This window comes from Dryobates pubescens, chromosome 16 (genome assembly GCF_014839835.1).
Source record: "Dryobates pubescens isolate bDryPub1 chromosome 16, bDryPub1.pri, whole genome shotgun sequence".
Taxonomy (NCBI): domain Eukaryota; kingdom Metazoa; phylum Chordata; class Aves; order Piciformes; family Picidae; genus Dryobates; species Dryobates pubescens.
In genome coordinates this window covers 13,833,633-13,853,754 of record NC_071627.1, presented here as the reverse complement: position 1 = coordinate 13,853,754, position 20,122 = coordinate 13,833,633, and the positions used below count along the sequence as shown (strand labels likewise).

Below are 20,122 nucleotides of genomic sequence, written 5' to 3'. Positions count from 1 at the left end.
GGGCAGCCCCTGCTCCTGCTGACCTGCACTGCGAGCAGCGCTGGCAGCACTGCTCGGCGAGAGCGGGCACAGGGGACACCGCCGGGCGCCCCGACCAACCCCTCAGCCCAGCTCCACGCCCGAGAGCGGAGCTTCCCCCGGTGGGCAGCCCCGGCCCGGCGACAAGGGCTCGACTGCCCCGCGGGGCCCGTCCGGCGCCGGCGCACGCGGGAAGAGAAAATGGAGACGGCGAGAGCAACTCCCGCCGGCCCGCCCGCCCCGGCCCCGCCCCGCCTCGTGGCCGCGCCCAGGTCCCGGCCTAGCCCCGGGCCTGCAACCCCGCCGGGCTCAAGCCGAGCCCACAAACGAGCTACGGGAAGGCCGAGCTGGGCCGAGCCAGGCCAGGCCAGGCCAGAACAGACCAGACCACGCCAGGGCAGGCCAGGCCGCGGCCCCCGCCCCCGAGAGCCCGTCCCCGAGAGCCGGCCGCCGGTGGTACCTGAGTTCGCTGCCGTACCGCTCCGCCGCCGCCTCCCCCTCGCCACCACCGGCCCCTGCGCCGCCGCCTCCGCCCCGCTCCGCCATCGCCGCCTCGCAGCGCCGCCGAGCCCCGCCGCTGCCGCTGCCGCCCCAAACCCGCCGCACCCCATTGGCCGGTTCGCACGCCTGTCAATACACGCGAGGCGCGGTGCGACCTGCGATTGGTCGCTGCACCCGCCGACTTTGAATGGGGGAAGACAGGCGCTGCGGGATTGGCTGAGCGCGGGCGTTCCGCACGGCATACGCACGGGTCACGTAGGCGTGACCTGCGTAGAGTACCGGAAGCGGCCCTACGTCAGACGGAACAGGCCCTAGGGAAGAAAGGGACGGGCGCTGTAACCAATCCATGGGCAGAATCCTGTGCACCAATCATGCCCCGCAGGCAGCTGCGCACTCCAACCAGAAAGCCAAATCGGAGGCGTCACGGCGCAGGGGCTTCTAGCAGCAGCCAATGACGGGGCGCGAGGGAGGGGCAACCGCCCAGGCAGCCTGGCAGGAGCTAATCAGCGGGCACGGCGCGGGAAGCTCTGCCCCCGCCGCTGGGGGGCGCTGTCTGCCGGGCGGGCCTGGGCTTTGTCCAGAGCGGATCAGGGCCCCTGGAGCGGCCGCAGGGTTCCCGGGGTGGGGTCATCAGCGAATCTGGGAGGGAGGGGGGCCCGTGGGGATCCGAGGGGAGGGATCTGGCATCCGAAGGCTCCGGCGTTCTGGGAGGGTTGTGGGGATGTCTTTGGGTAGTCCCTCGCGTCCCCTGTGCCGGGGCCCCGCGGCGAGGTACCTGAGAATCTCGGGGGCTGTATGCCCTCTCTCCGCACCATGGGCCCATCTCCCCAGTGCTGGCGCTGGGGCCTGCCCCTCATCACCCTCTGGGGCAGGGGGCTGCATCGGGAGGCCGGGGGGCGGAGGCTGTGGCTGGGTGCCTCCCTCTCCCTCGGCAGCAGTGTGATCGCAGGCGCTGTCGCGGCAGCCGCTCCCCACGCAGTCCCAGAGCCCCCGCGCTGCGCTGGCCGGCACCGCTTGAAGAGGCAATGACTCCAGTAAAGGCTCTGCTGCAGGGGGTTGATTTACCACGGTGGATGGGTTTGTAATAAAAACCCACCGGTGTGCACAGTATGCCTGCCGGGGCTCCCTGGCTGGGGCTGCGTGACTCTGCCCAGGCCCTCCCTGGCCTGAACCCACCTCTCTATCTCCTACCTCTGCTGTGTGCTGCAGGGGCCGGGCTGGGGTGTTTAGGGCCCCTATGTGGGGGCTGCTGGCCTGGGCCATCTGCCCCCAGCATCCAGCTGTGGGGCTGAGACAGAGCAAGCTGTGAGCAATGCAGGGGACATGATGTGGGGGGATACAACCACAGTAGAATACCCCAAAATGCCTCATGCACATGTAGATGAGAGAGCTTGTGCTGCACAACGCTTGCTGTGGGACTCAAGTGGGTTCTGCTGCTGTGGGGAGAGGGGGAGCCCCACTGGGGCATTAGAGGACCCCTGGGGAAACAGCTGTGTTGGGACCAGGTCTGCAGCCAGCAGCACTTGTGGGTTCCCTGGAGGTGTGACCCTCAGGACTGCCCAGGGAGCCCATCAGGCCGGTTACTAGCTGAGGGTTTGTTACAGACGAGCCACAAACACGGGAAATGGTGCACTCAGGGTGCAAAGGGAACTTAGAATCATAGAATCAACAAGGTTGGAAAGCACCTCAAAGATCAAGTCCAACCTGTCACCCAAGACCTCATGACTGCTAGACCATGGCTCCAAGTGCCACGTCCAATCCCCTCTTGAACACCTCCAGGGACGGTGACTCCACCACCTCCCTGGGTAGCCCATTCCAATGGCTAACAACTGTTTGTGAAGAACTTTCTCCTCACCTCCAGCCTAATTTGCCTCCAGTTCCAATTTGCCTAACTTGCCTCCAGTTCCAGCGCCCAGTCCTGGGTTTATTTTGTGGATCTGGTTTAGCTACTCCATGAGCCACCAGCCAGCCCTGGCCTGTCAGGTGGGGACTCAGAAAACTGATTTTATGGGTGAAGCCTCCAGAACCCACTGCAGGGGCAGCTCAGCTGTGCCTGTGATGCGGTGAGAGATAAACTGCCGTGCAGAAAAGCCTCCTGCATCTGATCTGTTTCAGAAGAAAAAAGCCCACAGCAAGGAGGGGCAGATGTCCCACTGCAAAGCCACGTGTTGTGTTCCAGGGGACATCTCCATCCCTCCTGCTGTGGGGAATATGTTGGGAGCCTTGCTGAGCCCTCGCATCTCCCCGTCTCGCACGGCTTTGATTCTCTGGTCCCACTTTTCCCATTCCCCTCTTTCTGTCAAAAATTAAGAAAAAGAAAAAGGGGGGGGGGGGGGGGGGGGGGGGGGAAGCTGTCTTCTTAAATAATAAACTAATGGAATTGCTGAGGGACCTTTTGGTGGTGCTGTGCTAACGAGGCTCTGGCACTTTGATTTTGCTGCTCAGTCTCTCTATTGATGTGTTTGCTTGAAGTTGCTGCTGCTGTGAGGATTTTGACAGCTCAGGACTGGCTGGGGCTCCCTGCATGCCCCACTCCATGTCCCTGTGTCCCCAGCCTGTCCTGGTCCCAGGCAGCGTAGGGGGCTGGGGATCCTCCCTGTCGCTTTGGCCCTTTAAGATGCTGTGGGAAGGAGCAAGGGCTGACTTCCACCAGCTCTGCATCAACAGCAAGGTGCAGAGAGCCTGTTTATGCTCGGGGGGCACATCCCCCTCACCAGTGCTGAGAGTGTTGAAAGCTTGCTGATGTCAGGAGATTGAAAGGGGGTTTGGGCACAATAGCTGAGATCCTCCCCAAACAGGGGGGCTGCCTGTCTTCCAGGAGCAGCTTTCATCCCCCCCTTTTCATCTGCTTGCTTCAGGATTGTCTCAATAATTTATTAATTGCAGGCTGGCAGACAGGAGCCTTTGCAGGGCCCATGCCCATGCTGGGGGAGAGCTGGCTGGGTTCCACCAGAGCCCCAAGCTGCCCCCCCAGTTCAGCTCTGTTTCCTCAGAACATTTCAGGCAGTGACTCTCAGGCTGCAGCTCTTTCAGGAGCAATTAATTGTGAGAAGTGTTGGTGAATCCTCTGGCAGCTACCTGTTCAGCAGGATGTGGCTGTTGGAAATAGCAGGGTTACTGTGCTCACCACGCTGCTCTCCTGGATTGCACTAAAAATCTCAACTCTAGCAGTGCAGGTTGCTCTTTGCAGGGACCCCTCACTGAGTTACCAGCAGAGCAGGCTGCTGGAGCCTAGGTATGGGAGGGGACCAAGGACCCACAGCCCTTGGACACACTCAGATCTGCACTGAGGCTGCTGCAGAGCAGGATCTCACCAGCCATGGCTCTTTGACCTCCTCTGAAAGACTCACTGCTGCTCTCCAGTCTGAGAGAACACCACTGGTACCCCTTGTTCCTGAGAGGAACAGGACTGAGACAGCACCCATGAGGAGCATGGAAAAAAAACAGGGGAACCAAGATGTGAACCAGATGCAGTGGTCCTGGACCTGCTGAGATGGTGGTGCAAATGTGATGTCTTCTGGGCCAGCTGGGAATCCAGGTGGGTTTTCAGGGAAGCCCATAGCCAGGGTGTCCACTGGGCTCAGGTTCCCCTCTCCCAGATCTCCCCCAAGCTCCTTGCTCCAGGCTGGCATGGAAGCTGCCAACTGCACTCTGCCACAGAATGACACAGGCTGCTGCCACTGCTCGTTCTCCATGGACACCTTTAAGCTGAAAACGTTGTCAAATGTTCAGATGCCTGTACATTCCAAAGGACCATTCCTTACATGGTCCTACTTCTCTGCCAGGTGTGCAGGAAGGTGCTTGAAATTCTGCATTTGGGCTACTCTGAAATCTGCCCAGGTTCCCAAGTTCTCTGGGTCCAAGGCAGCTGGCCTTTTCCTTCACTCTGTGTGACATGAACTGAGTTTTGGCACTTGGGTTTCCTCTGGCTGTGAGTGCCACAGCCCTGGTGGGCTCACAGGAGGGTGGATGTCCTGCAGCCCTGCTGAGTGCTGAGGCCAGCAGTGGAGCTGTGATCAGCCCTTGAGTTCTGCAGGCTCTGAGATGCTGACATCTTGTCATTCTTTTGTTTTTTCTTCTTCTTCTTTTTTTTTCTCCTTCAGATTTCAGGTTGAAGTGTGATGTTGAATTAAAAATCTTGCCCTGGGCTTTCTGCAGGGCCTCTCAGCTGCTGCAGTACCAACATCTGCCAGGGAGACCCCCAGCTCCTGTGCCGGAGGGTGGCAGCCCCAAGCTGGCACCGGGCAGCATTCCCAGCTCCCTGCTCACCTTCACATTTCACCATGGCCAAAGTGGTGCTCGGGGCATGGAGCAGGTCTGTGGGAAGAGAAAGTTCCCTACAGGGACCTCACCCAGGGATCAGGCTGACTCCAGCCTGCCCTGACTGCCAGCAGTTGGTTAGCAAAAGCAGAGCATGGCTTTGGCAAAGGGGAATGGTCTGGGTGCCACTGCGCTGCATCTGGGCATCTCTTGCTGAAAAGAGCAGCTCTGGGCAGCCACAGCTCAGCCCTTGGCAAACCAGAGACTGGGTTTGTGTGCAGAATCAGCTGGGCTGACAAGGCTGGGACATGTCCACAGAGGCAGAAGAAAGGAGCAGCCATCCATGCCCAGCTACCTCCATTCTTACACCACCTCCATCCCCAGTCATCTCCATCTTCACACCACCTCCACTTGAGTGATCCCCAGGGTCTGTCCAGCAGCCCTGTGGGGGTTAACAGGGCTCTTCTGGGGCTTGTCCAGAGAGAGAAAGGTCTTGGAGCGTGGTTCTGATGGGATCCAGGCCTCACTGCTTTGGTAACAGCTCCATTTTTCCCTTCTGGTGTATTTTTTTTCACAGAACAGCAACAATTAAAACAGCAATTGGCTTCACTCTGGCTAATTCCATTGCACAGCAATCCTCTCTGTAGAACAACCCTTTCTGACTGCCAGGCTGTTGAACTGAGGGCAGAAGCAGAGTTTGTGGTTGTGCTGTCCTGTGAGGTTTAAACAGTTATTTGGTTTGGGAACTAGACCTTGGAATTGCAGAGGGAGGAGCTGTTGGAGGAAACTCAGGGAGCCAGCAATGGGGAGCCCAGCACCTCAGCATGCACACTGCAGTGGTGGTACCCACCATGCCATGCCACGTGGCATTGTGCTGCACCACACCACTCACCTCTTTGCTCCCGCAGCCTGAGAAGGTGTAATGTTAATGAAACCCTTCAGTAACCCTGTGGTGGGGTTCCAGAGGTGGGTTTTGGGGCTGGCTTCTCACTGATGTGTTGCTTGCACCCCTCTGCTGGCCATGAGCTCGATGTGTGCTATGCTTTGGCTCGGTGGTGAGGCTGGAGCCAGCCTGTGCCACCAGCCATGGTGAGACACTGGCTGGTCATTGATGGGTAGGAGGCATGTCTGGGTGCTGTCAAATGGCTGCAGGAGGGCACAGCCCCATCCAGCACCTCAGCTGCCAGGCATGGGACACCCCAACCGGCCTCATGCCTTCCCTGTTCTGTACGTGGGGAGCCTGTAGATTCCCCCCTGACATGGGAAGGGTCCTTCAGAGGTGGGTGTGAGGTCCCTGGAGGTGCTCAGTCAGCCTGAGCAGAGTACTTTGCTCACAGTGGGCCTCATTTGAAGGTTAGAGGTGGAGCAGAGCCAGGGAAGCCAGCCCAGCTTCTCTGCTTGCTGTCTGCAGCACCAGCATCTCTTGCAGCTTGGCCAGGTAGGATCACCCCACCCTGCAAGCCCATCTGAAAGTGTTGGAGATCTGTGACCACCATAAGCACTGGCCACAGGGCCAAGGAGGTAGCCTTGGGTAAGGAGGGAAGGCTCAGCCCCTGCCCCAAAGTTCGGGGGGGTGTCGAGGGCAGCTTCTGCTGCCTGCCACCAGCCGGAGCTGACGCTAATAGGAAGCGACCACTAAAGAGCTCTGTGCTGCTCTGCTCTCCTGCTGCCGGTCCCTCTCTCCCTTTGTTGCTGCTGGCATTTTATGAATTATTCATGTGCCTAGGTGCTGCTGCTCTCCCGTTTCCTCCGTTGCAGCTCCCACTGCCACAGCCGGACCCACACCGTCCCGGGGACCTGCTGCCATCAGGGGGTGACAGGAAGGCTCAGTCCCCTGTGTGTCCCCGTGGCAGAGCTGAACCACCGAGCAGCTCCATCCCAGTGCTGGGGCACAGACCTGGGCTCCTGGCTGGCGTGGATTGGAGCTTGATATGGACATGGAGATGGCCTGTGTGTTTCTCCACTCATGCAAGGCTCTTCTCCTCCAGCTCCCGATCATCATTTCTGCTCATCCCTAGGTCCTGTCTCCAGTCCATGCTGTTGGGGGCTTCTCCTCAGGATGGTCTCAGCTCTCTCCCTCAGAGCACACGGTGCAGGATGCAGGGCACGTGGTGCAATCACAATTTGGCAGAGAGCACAGGCCAGGGGCTGCCTGACCCCAGAAGTATCCCCAGGGAAGCCCCCCAGCAGTATCACCGCAGGAGAGCAGTGTTGGGTGGCCACCAGGAATGGCTGTAGGGTCAGCTCAGGGGACTGCTCTGCATCCCTTCCTGGTGGGAGGTGGGGGCTGTGGTGGCCACGTGCCAGCCTTGTGCACGTACACGTGCCAGGGTATCTGGGCAAGGAGATGTTCCAGGAGCACTGAAAATGTGCCTCTTTCCCAGAGAGACCAGAAGTGCTCTGTCGCTGGGGTTAATATTTCATGAGGTGGTTTTAGGACAGGAGCTGCCTGCTGAGGGATGGCAGACGTGCTCTCCTGCTCACACGGCTTCTGGAGGGGTCACAGTGACACTGGGACAGTGTCTGTGGGGCTGTTCCTGAGTGATGAAACAGCAGGGTGGGAGCCATAGTGGCCCAGGGACCATGGTACCTGCAGCCATCCCCAGCAGCCCCTGCTCAGGGGCTGAAGCAGAGTGACGGGTGCTGCAGCAGGGTGGTAGAGCTCTGTTTGTCTGGAGGGCTGCCCCTGATCTGGGGTTCTGCTGCCTGGGGCTGTTCTGAAGTGGAGCAGACCCACTCCTTGGCTCCACTAGCCATGATGGGGAGCAGCATCACCGTGCAGTCCCATGGCACTGCATCTCATGGCCAATTTGCTCAGGTTTCCTCGGCGGGGGCTAATGTGTTTTCCATGTTACTGTGCCTGCACGTGGCACCCAGCCCGCCTGCAACGTGGCACTGCCAATGCCTGTGACCAGCTCATGTGCCCCTTGGAGGGGATGGGGGCGACATGCCGCTCCCACCCTGTGCCTCTCCACTGCCTTGGCCTGGGCTGACCCCAGATTTGCAATATTTCAGGTTAAGGGAAGAAGCCAATGGGCTCCTCCCACCCCAGTGCCTCTGAGAAGGGAAACACTTGCTCTGTCCAAAATATCTCAGGTTCCTTCACTGTCCCCGCAAAGGCTACTGAAAAAAAGGCACAAAATTTCTCTTTGAAGAGTCCATCATTCAAAGACACCTCCAGATTTTTCCTAAACTCCTTTCTATCTTTGGACTGGGGTCATTTTGAGTTGTGAGGCACTTCAACCCCACTGGCATCATCAGTCCTGCTCCCCCTTCATCTTCATCCCATCTGCAACTGACTCTGAGGGTTCTCTTCTAGAAGGGTCCAAAGGAGCTCATCCTTGTTGCCCACCCAGAATGACCATTCCTAACCCTCCCATTCTGTTGCTACTCCAAGGAGAGCTACAGAGTCATCCCTCTGCTCCATGGGGACATGAGGAGAGGCCAGTCAGGAGGGACCTGCAGTGCATGGCACCACGAAGGGTGCAGAGATGGGAGGTGCCATGCTGGTGGTGGCTGAATCCTCCCTGAGGGCAGCCAGTCTGGTTTCAGCCAAGGCTGGAGGCCAGCTGCAGAAGAAACTCCTGCCTCCTTTTGCCCCTTCGTGTGTCCCCACAGCCACTGCTGCAGCCTGAAGCCAGCCAAGCCGTCAGCAGAAGCTCAGATGATTTTTCCAGATGCTTTTCTAAGTTCTCACTGCCTCACTTCAAGGAGGAGCCCCAAGCTTTGCTGTTATTTCTGTAGGCAGAAAGCTGTCCTCAGGCCGCTGGGTGGTGACGGCTGCAGCCTGATCTGGCTTGGCGTTTGGGGAAAACCAGGCGGCTTCAGGAACAACCGCGACATCAAACTTTAACCATCTGCTCTGACTCGGATCCTTGACAGCTTTTGTCCCTGCTCGCAGAGCTGCCGAAGGGACACGCAAGTGCCAGCCTGTGGGAGCAGGCTGGTGAGCTCAGGAGCTAGCTCAGCACCCTGCTGCCACGGGGCTGAACGGAGTCAAGCTGGCTGACAGGGTCCTGAGGCAGCGCTACCAGGGTCCAGCAGCGGGGCTCACCCTGGGTGAGCAGCAGCCCCAGCAAACCCTCAGAAGCCACGCGTTAGATGCAAGCCTCAGAAGGAGGAAAATCAAAGGTTTCCCTGTGAATCCGTCTGCTTTACATCTCCTCTCCGTCCTGATCTCCAAACTCATGCAAGTTTAAAAAGCAGGTAAATGCTGACAGTGTGATTAACCTCCCCACCTGCTCCCTGCTTCTTCCCTCCTGAAGAGAGCAGCTCAGCTCACCTGCCTGGTGGGAGCACCTCCTTCAAGTGCAAGGATGTAGGGAGCCAAACCAAGGTGGTTCTGCCGAAATAACAAAACGCTCCACTTTTAAACAGGTGCTGAATTATTCAGTGCCCTCACTCTGCCCAAACACTTTGCTCTTTCAGTGGATGATGGCTCAGTGCCCCCCAGCTTTTCTGATGTGACAGTGAGCAAATGGAGAGATGAGAGACTCACGGATCCAGGTTTGTGTGGCATTATTGGATGCTGTTAAAGCTCTTTGGGTTTAAAACCAGCCAAAGTTTTGCAGATTGTTTTGCTGCTCTGTATAAAATCCTGTTGAAAACACTGTGACAGGCATCTCCATAGATTGCTCTGCATAAGCTTAGGGAAACAAAGTCTGAACCAGTGCTTGGTGACAGAATAAATTTATATCTAGTATTTCCAGGGAAACTGCAAAGCACAACTGGTGTCTTTAGAGACAAATTTGCCTAATTGCTCTAAAACTCTGTTCTGAGAAGAACTGCTGGAGCTGCAGGACTGGAGTCAATTCCTGCTCTGTGTTGATGCAGGGTGGGATTGTCTCTCCTCAGTGGGTCTCTGCAGAGCTCCTGTCTCTGCTGGGAGTTCCCACCCGAAGCCTACAGCCACATGCTTGTATCATCCCTGTGCTGTTCCAGCTGAACTGCTGGGTACTGGGCCAGGCTGGGCTGCCCTGGGTTCTGGAACTCCTGGTCCTCTGGTCCCAACACTGTGGTGCTTCCTCACCCTGCAGTCCCACACGTCTCAGGGCAGATTGCCAACCCCCACCTCATCTGTATGGACCATCCCTGAGAGCAGGGGCTTGGATCAGAGGCTGGGCTCTTGGCACAGACCAGTTCCAGCAGAAACTGCTTTCTTAAGAAACATTTTTCTTCCCAAACTGGATGTGTCTCCCAGGGAGGGCAAACCCCCTCCTTGCAAACCTGAAGTGGGGGAAGGTATGGAGACCAAAGAGACAGGAAGGGCTTTGCAGCTGAACAATCACAACTCTCTCTTGGAAATAAACATGGCCCTGGCTCCAGCTTGTGCTCCCCTCACTAGCAGCTGCCTCCTTCAACGATCCCCCGGGGACTCCCCAGCTGCACAGGAGCTGCTGTGCTCCCCAGTTTGCAGCCACGAGTGAGAACCATCAGGGGGACCCTGCAGCTCCCATGGTACACAGGGGGATGAATCCTGCCCTGATGGACAGACAGATGGACAGACACATCCCCCACACCCCTCCCCTCCTGCACACCCCAAACTCCCACATATGCCTCAAATTCCCCTACACATCTCAAACCACCCCACATGCCCCAAACCCCCTGTGTATCCCAAACCCCCTGCCCTGCAGCCCCACAGCCCCAAACTCCCCAATGTCAAGTGTCTGCCCCCTGTCCTAATTCTCCCATCTCCCCCTTCTTCTCCCTTTCGCCCCTGTCCCCACTCCCCTCCCTGTGTGCTTTTGTAGGTCTGGAGGCTCCCCCCTCCTGCAGCTCCCAGGATATCAGATGTGCTTCTATTGATTTCCTCCCTCCATTTGTTTTTGTTATTCATTATTAATGGGATCACTTTTCCATGGTTGGCTCAGGGAGGCAGATTTTGTGTAAAAATCAATTGCCTGAGCAGTGCTGGTGGCTTGTTTGGCTTCTCTGCGCTTTCATCTCCACGCACAGCCCCCAGGAGACACAGAGCAGGATATTACAGAACAACCAGGGAATGGGGCAAAAATAATCAATCAGTTGTGAGTGCTTCAGAGCCCACTGAGAAGGGTTTGCCCACTGAACCCTTGTCTGGTGCACAGAGGCTATGCTGGGCTTCTCCCTGCCCACCCTCCCCCAGCTCAGCGGGTTCCGCTTTGCCTTCCCCTGGCTGTCACTGGAAGGGAATCCTGTCTCAGCAGCTGTGGCTGCAGGTTCACAGGTTTTGTGGCACCTGCAGGAGGTGGGTTTGTGTGTGTGGAGGTGTTGAAGAATGGAGTGTTACAGAGTGGGATACACAGACCTGCAGGCCCTCCAAGGAGCTGAGAGTCCTGATCCTCCTGCACCTGGGGACATCAATAGGGCTCAAGGGTGCAAGGGCACTGGTGGCAGCTCCTCACAAAAATGAGGCCTGAGAGGGTGATCCTGGCACATCCTTTTATCTAGGACCTGGACCCAAGGCAGGGCTGGAGGTTCAGGAGTGCAGGATGGGTGAAGGATGGGCAGGATGGGGCCTGAAGGGCTGCATTCCCTGCAAGCCTTATCCAGGTGCTGCTTCTCACTGGGTTTGTCCAGAAGCTTGTCAGGACACAGCTCCTCACAAAGCCTTTTAGCAGCACAACAGATCCCAACAAGTGAGTAGTGCCTTCACCTGTGTTCCTGGGCACAGAACCCCAGGATCAGAAATGCAAACCATTTACAGCCAGTAAAACTCTTTGCAGGTCCCAGCTGTGGACAAACCAGCCTGCTACAGCCTTGGCTTTGTAGGGTCATGTGGGGCAGAGAAGCTGGAGGTGATCATGCTTGTGGCAGCAGAGAGAGGAGGAGGGCTGCACACCTAAGCCTGGCTCTGCTGCTAGTCAGGGATTCTACTGAGCACTACCCCCTCCCATCCTTCTCTCCACCACCTGGCATGGGTGGCCTGGCCTGGCTTTAGGGCAGAAGGAAAACTTGTAGGCTGTTGTTTTGTGCTTCCTCAGCAAGTGCCCCTTCTGAACCAGTGAAGAGGAAGGAACTCAGCCCCCAGCTCCAGGAGCTCAGATGAGTTTCCTGTATCATGATGTTTATTTGGCACCAGGTGTTTGGGATCTAGACCCAGGGAAAGGGTAAGGCACCAATGATGGCTAAACCAGCACCTACCTGACCTCCAAAGTAACTCCCAAGTGAAGGGATTAGGTCCTGTGTGTGAGAGCTGGGCAGAGCAAGCCACAAACCTGGAGTGGAAACAACCCTGGAATTTGCAGAGAGGGAAATCTGGGCAAAGAGTCTCTGCAGTGCTGTCCCCATGCAGAGAGGAGTGGGGGTAAAGGAAGGTCAGCAAGAAAGACCAGGGGCTTTAGACTCTCCTGGTCAGCATGCCTGAGTGAGAGGACTGTGGAGGAACTGGTGCAGTAATTCCATGTTTGGCAAAGGTCATTTAGGACTTGTTTGACATCTTTAAACCATTCTCTGGACCTATGCAAAAGGGAGAGATGCAAAACTGTCAGAACAACAGAGCAGCCAGGTGAAGTAAACCAGCAGTGACCCCTCTGCCACCATCAGAACAAGCATGATCCGATTTCCCTCTCTGTAGGGAACAGAAAAGAAGATGTGATCACCCCAGCCAGGAGTTTGTTGTACCCTGGAGAGCAGAGGCATGGGCTGGGTGGGGCTCAAGCTGAGTTTAACGCAAAGCAGGCAGGATAATGACCCCGTCTGAGGACAGCTTTATGAGGTTTGAGTTGTTTCTGTTCTATGGTGGTGCCCACCCGCTGTGTCACCGCCCCGCCCGCGTCTCTCCGTCCCTTACGAGGGGACTGACAGCACCCCTGGAGCCGGGACCTTGGGACAGGGAACTGAAGGGGCGGCGGCGGCGACCGGGATAGGAACCCAGGAGGAGACAGGGTCCTGGGACCGCGCTCCGTGGCGGCCGAGCGAGCAGCATTGTCCCGGGCACGGCCCCTCCGCTGGACACCCCCGTAGCGAGCCCCGCTCCCACCACCCCCGTCCAGTCGCAGCCCGGTCGCACCGGCTCGCAGGGAGCCCCGACAGCCGCCAGTGCCGGTACCCAGCCCGAGCCGGGTGCGGAGCGGCAGAGACGGTGACAGCTCCCCACGGGGCAATGAACCTGCCTCTTACCTGGACTCTTCGTGCATCCCCGCGCCCGGCGGCACCGGGAGCTGTGCGGGGGTGGGGTGCTCTGCGAAGTGCTGCCGGGCTGCGGCGGGAGGATGCCGCCAGAGCCCACTCCTGCCCCTCGCGGCCCGTGGCCGGCGGATAACGATGCAGCGGCACCGGGATCAGTTACTGACAGGAGCAGGACTGGGGAAAACCCCGGGGGTGTCTGGGAGAACGCGGGGCTGCCGGGACGTGCCGTTGAGGGTCTGAACTCGAGGGGTCCTTCCCCGCCTTGGGGGAGGCTGAGACCAGGCTCAGAGGGCTTATGTCGGTCACTCACTGAAGTGCTGAAGCGGAGCGTTCCGCGGGGCTCTGCGCCCAGCGTGAATTTGAAAATCGTTACGGTTAATAGGTTAATCAAGTTAATTTGTAATCATTAATGACAAACAAAAGCCCTTCCCTTCTAAGCGGCCTTAGGGGTGGACCCGCCATAGGGTCGGGGGGCAGGATGTTTTGATTCCCACCCGACGGGCGGGATGCGATGTGGAGGCGGATGCCGGTGCTGGGGGACAGGGTTGGCTCCGGGGATCCTCCGCGGCGGTCCGCGGGCGCGGAGTGGGGCCGGGGCCGGGCGCCGATGGCAGCGCTGGACCCGCTGGGGCAAAGCCTGGTCCCCATTCCCGGGGAGGCCGCCCGGCGGGAGGGCGTTCGTTGGATTCGCGTTGCCGAGTGCTTCCTTCGGCGGAGCCGGCGCGGGGCGGCGAGGAAGAGCGCGTCTCTTCGGGTTGAAAAATAAAGCTTTATTCCGGAGAAGGGGACCGGACAGCTCGGGGCTCTCAGCGGCTTCATGGGGAAGGGGGGAGATGAGGAGTTGGGGGGGGGGAGGACGGCGGGCGGAGATGCGGGAAGTGACTCGTCCCTCCCGTCGCGGAGTGGAGCCCGGTATGCGGGGGAGCCCCCGCGACGCGCCCCGTTCCGGTGCCGGTCCGGCGGCGATGTCCGGCTGGGCACGGATGGGGCGAGAGCCGCGGGGCCGCCCGGTCCCGCCGCGAATATTCGCCGGAGGCCGCGCCGTCGGTGGCGCCGGTGCGGCGGGCGCCGTCAGTGCACGGCCGAATACTTCATGCGCTTCTGCTTCTGTCGCTGGTTGCAGAACCAGACGCGCACCACATTCTTCTTCAGGTCCAACTTCTCGGCGATGGCCGCGATCTTCTCCGCCGAGGGTCGCGGCTGCAGCGCGAAGTAAGCCTCCAGCGAGCGCTTCTCTGGCGCGGCGATCGAGGTCCGCTTGCGCTTGCGCTCGGCCGAGCCGGGCAGCGGCCCGGTGCCGCCGGCGCGGTCGCGGTGGGCGGCTTCGGCCCCCTCCAGCCATGCCTGCAGCACCGGCCGCAGCGCCGACATGTTGTTGTGCGACAGCGTCAGCGACTCGAAGCGGCAGATCGTGCTCTGGCTCAGCGAACCCACCCCCGGCAGCTTCAGCGCGGCCAGCGCCGCCCCCACGTCAGCTTGGGTCACCCCCAACCGCACCCGCCGCTGCTTGAACCGCTCCGCGAACGCCTCCAGCTCCCGCGGGTCTGAATCGGCCTCGACGGCGGGGGGAGGAGGCGGGGGGGGGCCCACGCCCACGGGCAGGGGTCCGGCGGCGGGCAGCGGGGGTGGCGGCAGCGGGGCGGGCAGGGCGGGGGGCTCGGGCAGCCCCCCGACAGCCAGCGAGGGCGAGAGGTGCTCCAGGAGGTCGCTGCCGTCCAGCGTTGGGTGCGGAAGCGGGTGCGGGAGCGCGGCGGGGTGCGGGAGGGCTGCGGCGGCGCAGGGGACGCCGCTCATGGCGGGGAAGGGGGCGTCCGGCTTGAAGGGGGGATGGTGGTGGTGGCCTTTGGCGTGGGGGACGATGTCGACGGCGGCCAGAGCCTCGGCGCGGGCCAGCAAGCTCTCATCGAAGCTGCCGAATATATTGGCCTGCAGCTGCGGGCGAGAGCGCGGGGGGTCAGCGGGGAATAGCGGCTCCTGCCCGGCTCCGCCGGCGCTCCCGGCTCAGGTCATAAAAATTAATGGGGCGGCGGCAGCCCCATGGCACAGCCGTGTGCGGGGCAGGCAGCGGAGCGGGGGGAGAGAGGTGCCGCGATGCGCCCCTTGTGAGGCGACATCAAAAAAACATGAAGCGGAGCCTGTCAGAAAATGTGCCCTAAAGCGGCAGCCGCGCCTCGGCTACGTACCTGGGGGGCCGGCAGGCAAACCCTGCGCATCGCCTCGGCGGGGGGGTGCAGCCCGGGGAACTTGGGCTCGTGCAGCGCGGCGGGCACGGCGAAGGCCTGCTTGGCGTTCATGGCCATCATCCCGGCTCAGCTGGCGGGTGGGCAGCCCTGGCATCGGCTCGGGCTGGGCTCTGCCTCGCCACTGCCCGAGTGCGGGACGCTCGGTGGCAGAACAGCCCCTGCGCGCCGCTGCCCCCCCGCACTCGCTGCCTCATCTTACAGCTGCGTGCCAGGAGCGGGCCCGCGCAGGCGTGGTGGCTGCGGGGAGTCGAGGGCAGCGCAGGGGCAGCGCAGGGGCAGCGGGACGTCCCGGGACGCTTCGGCACCCCCAGCCCCCCGCCGCCCCCCAGCACCATGCTTGGAGCAGCGGGACGCGCCGTCGAGGTCGGGAGCGACTTGCAGCTCCGGGCTGGGCTGGCATCGGCTCCCTGGACAGTCCCAGCTGTGTCCACCTTCTTGGGTCTCGGTGCAGCTTCCCTGCCCTTCCCTACTAGACCGTGGGCCGGAAGGAGAGCCGAGGAAGGGGGCCACGTCCCGGGGCAGGGCACATTTCCCCGCGGGTAAAGCCTATGTGCTCACGTTTGGACCAGAGGGACCATACTTGCGCACAGACCTGCTGTGCCTGCACCCATCAGCTGCTGGCACCAGCCACTCATCCCCAAACATCTGCCCCACCCCCCCAAAAAAACCCCAACAAAAAAACAGTTCCTCTGCCCTCGGCGGCAAGAGGGACAAACCCGCCAAGCCACGGTACGTCCGAGGGGAAACCGCTTCTGTGTCCTCTGCATCACTGGCAGAGCCCCTCCGGCTGCACCTCAGTGCCACACCTCAGTGCCGCAGGATCTGGCCCTGCTCTGCCTGAGGGGCTGCTGTATCAGGGAGCTCAGGTTCAAACTGCTCAGCACCCCGCGGCTGGCACTCAGCCCTTCACATGGCCTGGTGACCGTCACCCGGGGGTCCATCCTGTGCTTTCTACTCCAGCGGATGTCCCAGTGATAGCAGGGTGGTGTGGTCCCCCACCCCCTGCTCCTGCTCCCGGCTGGAGCCTTCATAAGCCCTGTGAAATACATTCTCAGGTAGAGGAGAGTAAACTGAGAGATGCTCCGTGAGCTGTGCTGTGCTCACAGCCCTGCTATGGGCTGGAAACATCCTTGAGAAGACAGCCTACCCTCCCTGAGAAAAGCAGTGGGCACAGAGTTGCTGTGGAGTGGTTGGTTTGTTTTTCCTTTCTCATCTTCACAAGCATTCAGACTCCACTCGAGTTTGATGGCTCAGGGACAGAAGCATTTTGCCAGTGTGAAATAGGAAGTCCTTAAAACTAAAACGGACTTGAAGCTTCCAAGAATTTTATGAGCCTGAAGGATCTGCTGTGTCTGTTTGAAGTGGTGGCCAGAGGAAAGAGAAGGTGCTGGTGGGCTAAAATATGAGACACTGGGCAAAGAGGCACACACCGAGGGTGGGCACCTTGCCTCCGGATCCCGAAGAAGGTGAAAATGGGTGATGAATGCCAAGAAGTGGCCCGCTTATAACTCACCCGGAGAGAATGATCCAATCTGGTGCACATTCTTGAGTGTTCTCTCCCCAAAACACAGGGGGGAGCAGATGGGGCTGGTGGGACCAGGCTGCAGAGGGAAGAACCTGGATGCCGGAGCTGGGAACCTCTGCCCGGTCCCGATAACGCACTTCGAGAGAATCCAGCCGCCGGTCTCGCCTCGCTCCCCGCCCGGAGCCTCTCCGTGCACCGCAGCTGTGTCGAGGGCAGCGGGGACGGGCGGGCTCAGCACCACGGACAGCGCCCGGATCGGGGGCGCGCAGGGTCCGCAGGGCGGGTGCGAGGGGCACGGAGCCGCAGCTGGGGGTGCCCCGTCCCGTCCGTGCCACCCGGGGGGGCTGAGCCGGGGCCCGGGTGCGAGGAGGGGGCGGGCGGAGCAGCCTCCTGTCGCCAGGGCTGGGGGGAATCGGCGCATCGCCGCCCAGCTCTCTGCTCTGATTTATGATAAAAAATTTAAAGGAAATCATTTATATTTCAGAGGGCCTAAAGAGCTGCATGAAAGTTTTATCTGAAGTGGCACCATATTTATCGGCAGCCCTGCTGCGGTGCAGGTAATTAATAGAAGGATAAATTTCAGGCCTGTGTCTGGCTCTCACACCCCCTCCCCTATCTCCCCCCCATCCCCCCTTCCTTCCCCATTACTTAGCGCTGTGGGGTTAACGGGCACAAACAGCGGGGTGCCTACAGCAGGCTGGGTGCAGAGCCCAAGGCAGTGCCCGCTCCTCAGAGTCCCTCTCCCCAGCCCTGCACGAAGGGCAGCTGCACGGTCTCCGTGTTTTTCCAGCTCTCTCTGTAGCCTTCTTCTCTCTGGAGTGAGGAGGAGAAGCTGGAGATCTCGCTCCCCTCCTGCCCCACGTACTGTGTGGAGGACACGCTGCAGCCAAGCATCGTGTGTCTGTTTGGGTACAGAGCTGGCAGCGGGGCTGATATCACGGCACAGAGCTGTCCTCTATCACAGCCCACCCCAGGACTACCACTCGTGATGCCCTGTTCAGTGTACAGGATCTACCCTCCCTCCTGAAAGCAGCTGCTCCGAGAGCCCGGGCTGGGTAACGGAGCTGCTGAGCTGCCTTTAATTAAAGCTGTAAAATATTGATGCTCCTGGCCCTGCCTCCTGCTGTTACACCTCACAGACAGGGGAGGGGAGCCCAAAGGAGGAACAATAACGAGTTAAAGGTGCCCAGATGGTTTGCCATCAGAAACTATCTGCAGGCTCGGAGGTGTCACTGCAGTGGATTTCAGAGATCACTCACCTGCTGGTAAATATTTAATGGTATTTCTGGAAGGAAAAAAACACAATCGAACCCATACCCTGGTGAAGCATCACCAGTCACTCACTGGAAATCTGAGGCCAAAACCAGATCAGAACCCTCTGCTCTTCGTTCTTTGCCATCATTCAAAACTTGCCATCCGTTCCCCCAATATAGGAACATTTTCTGTGCTTATTTAGTATTTGATTCCAGACTTCCCCAGAGCACTGCTGCTGGGCTCTTGGTTTTGTTGCATCTGTGTGATTTAGTGGACTGGTGATGCAGTGAATGCCCACACGGGGCAGAGGGGGGCCCTGAAATACAAACTGGTTTTGACACACAACTCACATTGACAGCCCCTGCCCTGGGCTGGCTGTTGCAGGCTCAAAGCCAACAGATCCCAGCCCATGGCACTTCCTTCACTTGCTGCTTCAACCAACCACAAAACCCCCTGCCCGTGGGGCTTTTCTCCAGCAAAGCACCATGATCCTCCCATTACATAGAAGTAGGTACTCACTCCTTGCTGGGGAGCACAGCCACCTGCACATCCTTTCTGCCTCCTATGCTGGAGCCTTCACTCCCCTGCTCACCCCAGCCCTGACTGAAGATGCAGTTGATGGGAAGTTCTGCTGCTGGGGTGCAGCCTCTCACCAGGAGGTGGCTGACTGCGGTGAGGGGGCAATGAACACTGGCTGCAAGGAGTCCCCACAGAGCCTGCACAGCACCTCTGCAGTCCCCTCAGCACCTGGGTGCTGTGTGTGTTCCATGGCACAATCTGATGGAGGAGGTGTCTAGGGTTACTCAGACACTTAATTATTCATCAGCTAAATGCCCAAGCATCATTTACCTGGCTTGATTCTCATCTTCATTAAGGAGATTGAAGAGTGCAACTTAACAAAGCGAAGAGAAAGCTGCTGTCACAGGAGCTGCCTGGCTCAGTGGTAGGGCCACAGCATGTCAGGTGCTCATTGGGGAGGGGTCTTGCAGCTGTGAGGTTGCCAGGCCGCTCAGGTGTCACCCAGTGCACTGGAGCTTGGGAGGTATCTGTCCCTCCACGGGGTTGGCAGCAATGGGGTTAAACACTTGGGGTCAGAACCGAACCTTGGGTTGATACCAAGAGGGGTCAGATTGACCCCAAGGAGAAGGCTGGAGAGACAGAAAGGTATTGTGAAGAAGAACTTGAAGGATTAAAACAAGGGGGCAGGGAAGTTTGTAGTGCAAAGAGAGTGGAATGGAAGCTTTCAGGGAGACAAGCTGCAAGTGGCATCTCGGCAGAGGTGCTGCTCAGCAGAGACCCTCAGCCAGGCCCTGCAGCAGGGAGGTCCTACAGGTGGTTTCAAACAAAAGCATGTTTCCCACCACTCCTGAGACACCTCCTCATGCAAACTGGTGTGTGGCTGAGGGTCAACCTCCATGGGGCACAGCCACTTACCCAGGATGCTGCGGCAGTCCTGGGTTTGAAGCTTCCAGTTAAGAAGGCTTTGATTTGAGGTCCCAGGAATGCCAGATGCCAGCCGGTTCATGCTGACAGGGAGGTCTCCCTTGTACTCACTTGTAAAGTGCATGAATTATGGAGCTTGTTTCTTGTATCCTTGCCTGAAATTAAAATTGTAACAAAGGACAGATCTGGGCTTGTTAAAAATAAACCCAACCTGCTCCTGGTGGAGATGACAGCAGCAACACAACAACATTTCCAGGGGAGGTGGAACCCAGCACTTGTCTCTCAGGCTTCTCTTTCTTGTTATATTTGCTCCCCGCTCTAGAAATGCATCTGCATGTAGCCTAAGAGGACTCTGTTCTGCCAGAGATTAATGAGGAGCAAACATTAATTATTCACCTCCTGAAGCAGTAGGGCTGCTAATGTTTTTGCTAATCAACAAGTCAAACAGCTGCATCTTGGTCAGGGCCACCTTGGGAAGGTGGGGGAAGAACAAGGCTGGTAGGTTCCACCCCGCAGCCCCCAGGGCTTTGCACATTTCTCCACTGGGAAGTCATCCTGGGTTCCCGCTGCCTTTTAACACCATCCCTTGTTCCAGGGTTGAACAGGGGTAAAATGGCACCTGCAGTCTGAGCCACACTTGGGTGAGGAAGCTGCCAATGTCCCCTGGAAGGGGCTCTGTGGGGAGCTGGTGGGTGCTGGTGCGACCCACAGCTCTGTAAAGTGACCCAGCTCTGAGGTGCCTTCAGTAGCCTGACACCTTAATGCTCCCCCA

General features: G+C 59.0%; 2 protein-coding genes across 7 annotated transcripts in view; both read right to left on the bottom strand.

The window, feature by feature from the left end:
* The window catches only part of TCERG1 (transcription elongation regulator 1), a 34,280-nt gene extending 33,677 nt beyond the window's left edge, over positions 1 to 603 (bottom strand). For 5 of the 6 annotated variants that reach the window (XM_054168667.1, XM_054168668.1, XM_054168669.1 and 2 more), the window contains exon 1: positions 479 to 603. In XM_054168667.1, the coding sequence (XP_054024642.1) occupies positions 479 to 564 (86 nt within the window). In that variant the 5' untranslated portion in view covers positions 565 to 603. The remainder of the gene's footprint in view (positions 1 to 478) is intronic. The other variant, XM_054168671.1, reaches the window with a different exon arrangement.
* Positions 604 to 13,876: 13,273 nt separating this feature from the next.
* On the bottom strand, positions 13,877 to 15,279 carry POU4F3 (POU class 4 homeobox 3). Its single transcript, XM_054168450.1, has 2 exons — positions 15,069 to 15,279; positions 13,877 to 14,817 (listed from the first exon to the last, which is right to left on the bottom strand). Exons 1-2 carry the CDS (start codon positions 15,186 to 15,188, stop codon positions 13,957 to 13,959), a joined length of 981 nt encoding a protein of 326 aa, XP_054024425.1. The 5' UTR covers positions 15,189 to 15,279; the 3' UTR covers positions 13,877 to 13,956.
* Between the last annotated feature and the right edge of the window lie 4,843 nt (positions 15,280 to 20,122).

Excerpts from the sequence above, each read along its gene's own strand:
- POU4F3 (XM_054168450.1), bottom strand. The coding sequence starts at position 15,188 with ATGATGGCCATGAACGCCAAGCAGGCCTTCGCCGTGCCCGCCGCGCTG. Across the intron at positions 14,818-15,068 it reads TTTGCCTGCCGGCCCCCCAG|CTGCAGGCCAATATATTCGG; the intron begins GTACGTAGCCGA and ends TCTCGCCCGCAG.